Source organism: Lepisma saccharinum, chromosome 16 (assembly GCF_977018435.1).
Source record: "Lepisma saccharinum chromosome 16, izLepSacc3.1, whole genome shotgun sequence".
Classification (NCBI taxonomy): Eukaryota; Metazoa; Arthropoda; class Insecta; order Zygentoma; family Lepismatidae; genus Lepisma; species Lepisma saccharinum.
Genome location: NC_139244.1, coordinates 59,513,871 through 59,526,548, shown reverse-complemented (window position 1 = coordinate 59,526,548; position 12,678 = coordinate 59,513,871). Strand labels below are relative to the sequence as shown.

The window sequence follows — 12,678 nt, the reverse complement described above, 5'->3', positions numbered from 1 at the left end:
ACTTCACCTGAACGAAAATTATTTTTAGTGGCCATTTTGCATTCCATACATGTGAACACACAACTGGAGTTTTAAGCAGACATTTCTAATGAAGAGTTTGTAAATGAATAATTTACGTTAGGAATACAGATGTTCCCAAAAAGCCTTTAATTTATATTACATAGTTACAGGGGTAGATAAAATTCAGGATGATGCCCAGTTGCCATGGCAACTGAAAATTTCCACCTGGCACCCGTATTTTCAAATTTAGCTCTTTTTAAAAAAAAAAAAAAATATTTCAAGTTTTTTTTTCAAAAAGGAACTAGTACAGTATGTGTGTTTTTTCTGTATCACACATGTCATTAAATCGGAATAACAAACATGCCATTTTTTTGCACTCTTGCTGGCTGAATTTTAAAATCTGCAGGAATATGGTAGAGTTGGGCATGTTTTAGAATGTACTTGTTTCATAGTTATTCATGCTGTTACCTGTAGAGGCATGTATATAGAATTCTTTAGGAAGGCCACTCTGGCACAAGAATTAATTACTTTTAATCCAGTCTTGTATTAATTAAAAAAATACGTGTTTTAGGATCACATTTCAATATGTGTAGCTTAGTTGAATGCATGACTTAATTAGACTGTATTTGGAAATATAAATAAATATTGAAAAGAGCTGATCCCTGAATTATTTTTAGTTTTGTCTACATAGTTATATTTAAGAACACAACAATTTAATTTACGGAAGCAACTAAAATATAGCTTAACTGACAGTTAACTAGCATATCATATAATAATGATATATAAATATAATAATTCAGTAGCATAATTTATAATTATATATTTTTTAGATCAATTCTATTGATGTGTTACTAGAATTGTTGTTGGTAAAAGAACAATGTTAACCTGTGTTTTGTGCTTTCAATAAAGCTCTTAGGAAGAGCTGAAGTGTCACCCACACTAATAAATAATAAGATACAGTAGCATGCAAATTAATCTGAACAAGATGCATACTTTTCAAGGTATACAATAATCTTAAAATACTTTGCAGTTTTAAGCTTTAGTTTCACTTTTTTTTAAATAACTGCACATTCTCTCTTGATAATGCCCTGTGCTATGAACAACGATCCATTTTTACTCAATAGTTCATTGTTGAAGACCCCAAGTGGAGTCTGTTGTTGAAGTATTTTGTTATCGTCGACAGAGGAAGAGTCAGTTGTGTTGTAAGTTATGTGCCAAGCGGAAGGTAAGTTTTTTTGTGTGAGTGGTTCTCATTTCAGCTGCTACCCAAATGGATACAACGCCACACAAACTGTCGAAAATTGTTACGTTATCACAGCATACTTCAATGACACAGAGACAAATTGCTACAGAATGTGGTGTCAGATTGGGTACGGTTAATTCAATTTTGAAACAATACCGAGAGACTGGATCCATCGAGCCTCAAAGAAAGGGAAAATGTGGTCGCGAATGGAAGACTTTGTTGCAGGATGACCGAATTCTTATTAGAAAAAGCAAACAGAACCCCAGACTGACTGCTGTTGATTTAACACATGATTTATTGTCAAGTGGAGTGGACGTGCACATTACAACAGTGCGTCGCAGACTGCTTGAATCTGGACGAAAAGCTTGTAGGCCATTGAAAAAATAGTTGCTTACTAAGAAAATGTGTAAAAAGCATGTAACGTGGGCAAAATGTCATCGGGACTGAAAGAAAGTGCTTTTTTCTGCCGAATGCCATTTTGAAGTGCATGGTCACAAGGTTTCTTTCGTTCGTAAAGGAAAATGTGAAAAACTTTCACCAGAACACATAACAAACTCAAAACATCCCCCGAAAATAATGTTCTGGGGTTGTTTCACATCTGAAATGCCTGGACCAATAGTTCCTGTTAAGGGGATGATGAACATTGATAGATATATTGACATACTGCGACGAAAAGTCATACCTCTTCTCAAGAAATCTTTTCCTGCTGGTGATGGTGTTTTCAAAGAGGACCTAGCAAAATGTAATACATCTCGATAAGTCAATGAGTTCTTTGATAATAACAATGTAGAAGTACTCTCCTGGCCAGGAAACTCACCTGATTTAAATCCAGTTGAAAATTAAGGTCTATCTGAAAAAGAAGGATGTCAAAAGTGGGTTGTTCAACCAAGGAGAAAATGCTTTCGGCCCTTGTTAACGTGTGGTACTTCAACAATAGACTCCACTTTGGGTCTTCAACAATGAACTATTGAGTAAAAATAGATTGTTGTTCATAGCACAGGACATTATCAAGAGAGAATGTGCAGTTATTTTAAAAGAAAAAGTGAAACTAAAGCTTAAAACTGCAACATATTTTAAGATTATTGTATACCTTGAAAAGTATGCATCTTGTTCGGATTAATTTACACGCTACTGTTGTGTTACCTTGGCATTTTATGGAGATTCATTTCAGTTGAAGAAAGTAGTAATTGAATTAAGTTGAGACATGTAGTAGAAGTATTTTTTATGAAGTTTCGTGTGTAAGATTTTAAGTATTCCTCTTCTTTTTTTTAAAAATATTATTAGGCAGCTTTGTGGGATAATGCTGAACTATTGGAAGACTTACTACATGGGGACCAAGTTGCTTACATAAATAGTCAGGACTCCTGGGGTAGAACTCCTCTTCATGCTGCAGCAACGACTGAAAATTCCCGATGTTTACATGTTCTTCTTCGTGCTGGAGGTATGTTGTATTGAAAAATGTTTAATGGTTGTGCATGTAACCACACTGAATATAGAATTGGCAATAGTGCATGCTTAGAGGCTGATTTATTTTCTTAATATTTTGATTAGGGGTGGACTAATAGGATATTTTTCTGATTCTGAAAAATAGGGCATAGTTATATTAAAAGAGAATAATATTTTGTAATGAAAAGGGTCTTTTTTTTTCCTTTCCATCAAGGTAGATTACCATAAAAGTAATCTGGTTCTCAGATGTTATTTATTGTTTACTCAATCTAGAAATAGCCAAAAGAAAAAAAATGACAATTTCGATGGATTTGTGTCATGTAGACATGGCCTTCAGATCCCTAGGTTTGACTAGGAAAGGTTTTTTTCCCCTTCCTCTTTCCAGTTTGCATAAATGACAAATATTGTCAGAGCATAAACAAACCCGGTCATGTAGGAACAAATTAATACCTCTTTCATTTCAAAATATTCTCTCTGTGGTGCAACAGCCCTTGAAGGGCCGGGACCTGCCAGAGTGGCTTTTCATTGGGTGACGCATGTTCAGCGCATTAGATCCCATTGCCACTGTTTTCTGGCTTTCGAGATCTGAGCCTTCTTCTTCTTCTTTTCAAGTAGCTTCCCAATTGTCTTCATGACGTTGGATTGATGCTGAAATTTTGGGGGCACCCACTGGGAATCGAACCTGGGACTGCTTGCACCAAAGGCAAGAGTGCTAACAACTTGGCTACACGAGAGCCTATTTTGAAATATTAACATCTGTTAATATCACTGTGCCCTACTGATAAAGTACCATGATTGATTTATTTAATTTTACATTGCTTTTCTGTCACTTTCAGCTCATTGTGGATAATCCACTGATTTGATATAAAATTGGAAAATTAATATATTAACTTTCTTAACCTTGTATGGACTAATGGTTGATATATCAACCACCATGCGTATTACACTATGAATGGGTGGCATTTGTTGGGGATGGCAAAATGCAGATTTTTTCAAAAAATCTGGAATGCAGATAGTAAAAATGGAGAATCTGGATTTTGGAGGCAATCAAGACTTTGGATTTCCTTTTGTTTGCACAAATAAATTCTTGTGAACCTCAACTTTGTTAGAGCAATATTAGTCAAAAGAGTTGTTAATGCATATGAACAATATTTTGAAGAAATAAATCTTGAATCTTTCCTGGCAGCGAATGATGAAGAGGTGTTCTTAGAATATCAACTGGGTGATTTCCGGATAGACTTCCGAGAGCTAATGTCACTGAAGATGAGAGTAATGTTAGCTCTCGAAAGCTTGGAAGCCTCTCCGGAAATCACCTGGTTGATATCCCGATATAACCTCTTCATCAATATTTAGAAGAATTTGGGACTATATTGCTCTGTGTCTGGCAATTGCACATGCTCTTGTGAGACGATGGAGAGGAAAAAGCTTGGTTAACTTTCCACAGAAAAGTACAAAATTAATTGCAGAATGGCAATGAACTGTGTTCAAGTTATTAACTTTGTCTTGAAAGACGTACATCCTTGGACAACATAAGAAATGAGTCGGAGCAATAGAACTTGATTGATGTCTGAAAACTGACACTGCAGCTGTATGATGAGGTCTCTTGCTGGTGTGTATTTCGCCAAGTATTTGCAAGATATTGTCGTGACTTTATGGCATCAACATTTTGACCTAACTCTCTGGACTTGAATTGTTCTAACACAGTGATGGTTCACCATGAAAATGATTAGTGATTCTACTGGCAAAACTAATTGCTTGTAAAGCATTACATGCAAAACTAATGTATTTTAATTTGCTTGTAAAGCATTACATCAAATGGTAAATAGATAGGTCTAGCTTGTTCCTGGCTTGAATTTAAATGTATACTGCTACTCAACCAACACCTAGAGTACTTATGTGATCGTGAAGTGAGGAAGTGAAAGTTAAAATAAAGCACATTAAGAACTCCATTAACAAATTCGACCTGAAAAAGTGGCAAAAATTAAATTATGAATTCTGATTGCCTTCGAAATGTGTTTGTCATCCGAAATCCAGATTCTCCAGTTTTACTATCCAGATTGTCTCGGAAGTCTGTTTTCCCTCTGAAATACATTTTGCCTCTGTATTCTAGTTTCGAAATCTGTTTTGCTCATTATGACTTGTTATAAGTTTGACTTATACGAATGTAGTGTATATCTAGGCATATTAGAAATGTTTAATGCATAATTTTATGTTTATGGTTGAGTGGAAAATATTAAAAAATATATATTTTTATTATATAAAATAAATAAAAATATAAGGTAAAAGTCAATTACTTACACCAACGTGTCTCTCCTTCTTCGATATATGCTACGTTTCGGGGGTTCAACCGCCCCCTTCTTCAGGCACTTCTAGGCATGAATCACCACCATGTTGCATCAAGTTTATCAATCAAGGTAAAGGTTTCGGGTATGAAATGGTGAAAGATAATCAGATAAAACTTGTCCCCTTTTGAAAGTAAAATCCATGCCCATTATCATTGTTCACTAAAATCCACGTATACAAATTAAAAATGGTTAAAACTATAAAATCCCAATTCCCCTGACCTCCGTGTGGTTACCAGCTCGTGCTTCCGTATGAAATGCAGGAAACTGGCACAGGCTATTTCCTTCCCACCTAACTACTTCCCCTCCCCACCTACATCACTTCCGGGTCGAACTCTCATATTTCCTGAGCCACGCGGACTACATCCGGAGTAACCTGGAGACCTATCTTGTTTCTCTTTTTGCCGTTCGAACCTTTTGAACATATTAATCCAAATTTCATCGAGGGTTCCATCCTCCCTATTTAGTTTTCTATTTCTATCTTTGCAAATGTAGGCTGCCTGATATATGTTACTATTAATGTCGTATGTGTGACGCTTATTGCGTAAATAGTCTGTATGGTTTATAAGACCTTTGAAGTTGTGAAGATGTTGATAAAAGGAGATTGTGTTTTGTCTTGTATAAATGGAATTCGTTATAGTTTATTGAATGAAATTTTGTGATTAATTAAATAGTGTTGAATTATGCGTGCATATCATTTATAATCTATTCGACACCTTGAGTGCGATCTGCATGTGTTCCAAATACACAACAGATGTATTAAATGGCGACGAGAAATATATTTAACGGCGTAGTACAGATTTAGGTGAGTTTTGTCTATGATTAATTGGATTTAATCGTTGCTGTAGGCATCATGGCGTATGTGCCAGGATTTGACAAACATGATCCAGATGAAGGAACCATTAACTCTTATTTGGAAAGATATGATAATTATTACCGAGTTTTTATCATATCTGATGAAAGCAAAGTTCCTAGATTCATATCTGTAATTGGCCCCAAACCTTATGAAATGTTAACGCGAGTTGTTCTCTCCAATACTACCAAAGAAGAAATCGTTCAAGGAAATTTCTGATAGGCTCATTTCTTATTAGAATCCAAGTAGTAATTTTATAGTGCAACGCCTAAAATTAAGAAAATGTTCACAATTGGATGTGGAGAAGATTGAAGATTTTACAAGAAGGCTCCGAAAGATAGGTGAAGCATGTGGATATGGTGAGTTTTTACCTATTGCTTTGTTTGACACGTTTGTGAGCGGTTTAAGTTCTGACGTTATTAGGAAGAAAATAATAGCAGAAAACATCATGGAATTCCAGAAAGCTTTTGAGTTAGCTAGACACATGCAAAAACTCAAGTGTGATATGAAGGATTATCACCGTGAAGTGAACTTAAAAGGCACAATGAATATTAAGTGCAAGGGCAATGACAGAAGATTTCATGAAGCGAATAAGGTTTCACGTAAAAATGAGAATGATTCCAAATTTAGCAATCAGCAAAGTAATCTTCATGGTCAAGGTAATAATTCAAAATCATATAAATCAAAGTCCAAAGTGCAAGGGCATTATGGAGGAAGTTACTGTTCGTTCTGTGGGAAGCAAGGCCATAATTATTTGAAATGTTATAAAAGGATTAACATTGAACGTAGAAAATCCACAAATTATGAACTCAATAACAAATTTGTTGCTCATACAACTGAGTGAATCCGCACCTAAATCTGAAGTTAACCCAACAAACACAGCTGCCAATCAGGATATATTTATTGCCACTATTTTTCCGCATTCTAATGATGCACAAATGAACTTTAATAGTAAAGTTGATAAAGAAGAACTCGTGGATCAGGCATTCAAACTTCAATCATCACAACATGTGATCAACGATTCGGAAGATGATATAAAAGTGTGCACAAGGGAACTAGATTCCAACATTAACCAGCGCACATATTTAATAGAAATTAATGTACAAGGGTTGTTCAAGGTTGACCGGGATTTTCGTACGTAAAAAATCGATGAATAGCCGGATCATGATGAAACGTGCGGGTGACGTAATGTATTCCTTGGCGAGTAACTAGCACCCGGCATGACGTATTTCGCACATGCGCAGCAGTTGCAGCGAACATGGCGGCAAGCAGTGTGTCTGTGGCTGTGGAGCAGCGGTGTGTAATCAAATTTCTCGTGAAGGAGAAAGTGAAACCAGCTGAGATTTTCAGACGATTGCAAGCACAGTATGGTGAACAAACGATGTCGCGGACAAGAGTGTACGAATGGTGTGAGCAGTTTCGCGAAGGACGGGAGCTGGTGACAAATGAAGCGCATGTACACATTCGCCCGACTGCAGTCACACCAGTGAATATCGCATGTGTTGAGCAAATGATTCTTGAGAACCGGTGAGTAACAGTGCGGAATATTGCTGCCGAGGTGAATATCAGTGTCGGGAGTGTTGAGACAATCAGTCACGACCACTTACGCTTCCGCAAAATCTGTGCAAGGTGGGTTCCCCGCCAGCTGACATTCGATCAGAAGTGGACACGCAGGACGGTCTGTGAACAGCTTCTGAATCGGTTTCGAGCAGAAGGTGATGAATTGTTGCAATCCATCATCACGTGTGATGAAACATGGTTGCACAATTCAACCCCAGAGACCAAAAGACGCAGCATGGAGTGGCGGCATAAAGGTTCCCCCCCCCCCCCCCAAGAAAAGCAAAACACAGCCGCCCGCTGGAAAGATCATGGCAAGTGTCTTCTGGGACATGGAGGGCGTTATCCGTGTGGATTTTCTGGACAAAGGGAGCACGATTAATGCCCAGTATTACTCCACATTGTTGAGTGGTGCTGTACGAAAGTCCATTCGCAAGAAAATACCTGGGATGTTGTCTGGAAATGTCATTTTTCTCCATGACAATGCCCGCCCTCACACAGCCAATATGACAACAACAACTCTGGCCGACATGCACTAGGAAGTTCTGCCCCATCCCCCCACAGTCCGGATTTAGCCCCCAGTGATTATCATTAGTTTGAACCCCTTAAAGACCATCTGGGAGGGAAGAAATTCACGACAGATGAAGCACTGCGGAGCGATGTCCTCCAGTGGCTACGACAACAACCAAGTTCTTTCTACGCCAAAGGAATTCAGGAGCTGCCAGAACGATGGCAATGGTGCCTCGGCGCGCACGGAGAATACTTTAAAAAACTGACATAGTTTGGTGTTTCTTCTGCTACCTATTTCCTCTGCAGAAATAAAAGTCCCGGTCAACCTTGAACGACCCTTGTACATGGTCATGAAGCAAAGTTTGAGATTGACACTGGATCCTATGCATCTGTAGCTAGTAAAGATTTTTATCAAACGTTTCTACAAAATGTACAAATGTCTGAACCTAACTGTACATTGAATGGTGCTGGTAATAATGTGATACCTTTACTGGGAAAAGTTAATGTGAATGTTGCGTGGAGAAATCAGTTGTATCATCTAGATTTGTATATAATTAACTGTCATTTAGAATATCCACTTTTAGGAAGAAGTTGGATTCAAATTATGATCCCCAAGTTACATTGTGAGTTGACTGAGATTTGTGCAAGGGGAACTTGTTCTCCGCAGTCTGATATTATTGCACACAATGTCACAGGAAATAATGCAATGAACTCTGATGTTTGTAATTTCATGAATATATTAAATAAATGTGACAGTTATATAAAAACTAATGATATTCAAGGGATCATCGATATTCTAAAGGAAGAATTTCATTCTACATTTGATTTAAGCTTACCTATAAAGGATTTTAGAGCTGATATTCCATTAAAACCGGATGCAACTACAATTTTTAAGAGATTTTACAATGTGCCTTATGGAATTAAAGATAAAGTAAAATCAGAATTGGATAAATTGGTAGAAAATGGCATTTATGAAAAAGTCAATACTAGTGAAGGGGCCAGTTCAATGGTTGTCATTAAAAAGAAAAATGGAGATTTCCGCATTTGTTGCAATCTAAAAAGTACATTGAACAAATATGTAGAAAATGCTTCTTATCCCCTACCACTGTTAGAGGATACTTTCCAGAAAGTTAGAGGAAATGCCGTATTTGTTAGTTTGGATTTACAAAAAGCTTATTGGCAAATAGCTTTGAGTGAAAAAGCAAAAAGGTTGCTTGTAATGAACATGCCATGGGGATTATTACAACACACAAGATTACCGTTTGGAGTTAAAATTTCGTCTCAAATATTTCAGAGAGTAATTGAACAGATATTGCAAGGTCTGCATTATGTAATTCCATATCAAGACGATATTCTAATTTGTGGATCTGGATTGAAAGAAACGGTTAGCAGATGTATTGAAGTCATGGACAGGTTAGCTCAATATAACGTTAAGGTTAATTTGGAAAAGTGCAAGTTCTTTAAATCGTCCATTCAATATTTAGGATATGAACTTTCTGCGGAAGGAATTAAACCGTGCCAGTGCAAGATTGAAGCATTGCTTAATTGTCCACGTCCGCACGACGTGAAGGAATTGAAGTCGTTTTTGGGAGGCATTAATTTTTTTTCGAAGGTGCATTCCAAATATGGCCATACTGATTCCAGCCTTGTACAATTTATTAAAGAAGAATGGGCATTGGAATTGGAGTGATGACTGTGAAAGTCGGTACAAAAAGGTCAAAGAAGCACTCCAGTCATCCGAAACTTTAACTCCATTTGATCCTAGCAAGGATACAGTAATCATATGTGACGCTTCGAGCTATGGACTAGGAGCTCAGATATGCCATAGAATTAATGTTGAATTGAAAACAATAGTGTGTGCATCTACTACTCTTTCGCAACATGAAATGGCTTATCCTCATCATGAAAAGGAAGCGCTTTCAATTATATTCGCCGTGAAGAGATTTAGAAAATATATCTATGGAAAACATTTTCAAATATGGACTGATTCACTACCCGCCAAACAATTACTACAATATGGAAAGGCTATACCCATTATGGCTTCATCCAGGATTCAACGTTGGTGTTTGTTCTTGGCTAATTATGAATATGATATTGTGTACAAGAAGAATGTTGAGGTAGCAGATTTGTTATCAAGGTTGCCGTTGCAAGGGGAAACAGTTGATTTTGACGGGATTCAGTTTGTAAATGCAATGAAGCTCACGGATCGTCTGAAAGATGTCTTCAAAACTTTGCAAAAACAAGATGTGATGTTGAAACAGGTCAAAAGGTACGTTATAGAAGGTTGGCCAGAATCTAAGATTAAGTATCCAAATATACAAGGGTCGTTCAAGGTTGACCGGGACTTTTATTTCTGCAGAGGAAATAGGTAGCAGAAGAAACACCAAACTATGTCAGTTTTTCAAAGTATTCTCCGTGCGCGCCGAGGCACCGTTGCCATCGTTCTGGCAGCTCCCGAATTCCTTTGGCGTAGAAAGAACTTGGTTGTTGTCATAGCCACTGGAGGACATCGCTCCGCAGTGCTTCGTCTGTCGTGAATTTCTTCCCTCCCAGATGGTCTTTAAGGGGTTCAAACAAATGATAATCACTGGGGGCTAAATCCGGACTGTAGGGGGGATGGGGCAGAACTTCCCAGCGTATGTCGGCCAGAGTTGTTGTTGTCACATTGGCCGTGTGAGGGCTGGGCATTGTCATGGAGAAGAATGACATTTCCAGACAACATCCCAGGTCTTTTCTTGCGAATGGACTTTCGTACAGCACCACTCAACAATGTGGAGTAATACTGGGCATTAATCGTGCTTTCTTTGTCCAGAAAATCCACATGGATAACGCCCTTCATGTCTCAGAAGACACTTGCCATGATCTTTCCAGCGGAGGGCTGCGTTTTGCTTTTCTTGGGGGGCGGGGAACCTTTATGCCGCCACTCCATGCTGCGTCTTTTGGTCTCTGGGGTTGAATTGTGCAACCATGTTTCATCACACGTGATGATGGATTGCAACAATTCATCACCTTCTGCTCGAAACCGATTTAAAAGCTGTTCACAGACCGTCCTGCGTGTCCACTTCTGATCGAATGTCAGCTGGCGGGGAACCCACCTTGCACAGATTTTGCGGAAGCGTAAGTGGTCGTGACTGATTGTCTCAACACTCCCGACACTGATATTCACCTCGGCAGCAATATCCCGCACTGTTACTCACCGGTTCTCAAGAATCATTTGCTCAACACGTGCGATATTCACTGGTGTGACTGCAGTCGGGCGAATGTGTCCATGCGCTTCATTTGTCACCAGCTCCCGTCCTTCGCGAAACTGCTCACACCATTCGTACACTCTTGTCCGCGACATCGTTCGTTCACTATACTGTGCTTGCAATCGTCTGAAAATCTCAGCTGGTTTCACTTTCTCCTTCACGAGAAATTTGATTACACACCGCTGCTCCACAGCCACAGACACACTGCTTGCCGCCATGTTCGCTGCAACTGCTGCGCATGCGCGAAATACGTCATGCCGGGCACTAGTTACTCGCCAAGGAATACATTACGTCACCCGCACGTTTCATCATGTTCCGGCTATTCATCGATTTTTTACGTACGAAAATCCCGGTCAACCTTGAATGACCCTTGTAGATGCAAGTGAATTCGAAGCGCTGAGAAGAAGAAGAAATGAACTACAATGTGAAGAAGATATATTGCTGTGGAGTGGCAGAATTATTGTACGTACTTCAATGAGGCAGCAAGTCTTGAAGAAAGCTCATGATAATCACGATGGCATAGTTAAAATGAAGTTGCTATTGCGTGAAAGATATTGGTGGCCTGGTATAGACAAATGCGTTGAAGATCACGTAAATTCGTGCAACGTTTGTAATGTTGTAAAACCCAACACCAAAAAGAAAGAATACAATGATTGGAAGGAAGTAACTAAGCCGTGGGAGAGAGCACACATGGATTTCTTCTATTTTCAAGGAAAAGTGTTGCTTCTTGTTGTTGACGCATTTACGAAATGGCCAGAATGTGAAGTTGTATCTTCTACATCATTCAGGGATGTAAAAGGATTTATGTCGAGACTAAGTTCAAGGTATAATCAGCCATACACCTTAGTTACGGATAATGGTCCTCCCTTCCAATCTGCAGGATTCAAGATATATTATGAAGATCAAGGGACTCCTTTGATGCATTCACCAGCTTATCATCCGGCTAGTAATGGACAAACTGAGAGACACGTACAAATTATAAAAAGTTCTCTGAGATGTAAATTGTACGAAACTAGAAGAGATGACAAGCATTTTTATTTAAATAATGCTTTGCTAGATGTGCTACATAGTATCCGAATGGCTCCAAACACCGTTAATTTGAAATCTCCTGCTGAAATGATGTATGCATTTGAGCCGAGACCGAAAGATGATATAGATCGGTTGCAGGATATTCCTGATAAAAACAAACGCGAGGATACCAGAGGAGGTGTCGAAGTTTGGGTGAAACTTGCCAACCGAGATTCCAGTGGTGCATCCTATGTTCAAGGTGAAGTTGTGCAGAGAGCAGGGACATATACTTGGTATATTAAAGTTGGTAAAGATGTTAAGTTAGTGCATGGAAACCAGATAAAATGGAGAAATGTGAGAGAAAATGATAGAGGATATCATCATGATAGTGATGAAACAGGCAATAAGAATAATGACGCATCTTCAAAAGCCCACGAAGGAAGATATTTAGATACGAATGATACGTTTAAG

General features: G+C 38.4%; 1 protein-coding gene across 1 annotated transcript in view; it reads left to right on the top strand.

Annotated features, from left to right (window-relative positions):
* Window positions 1–12,678, top strand: part of Lrrk (Leucine-rich repeat kinase) — a 280,688-nt gene that overhangs the window by 7,881 nt on the left and 260,129 nt on the right. The window contains exon 3 of the mRNA XM_083138226.1: window positions 2,528–2,684. Coding sequence (XP_082994352.1) covers window positions 2,528–2,684 — 157 coding nt within the window. The remainder of the gene's footprint in view (window positions 1–2,527; window positions 2,685–12,678) is intronic.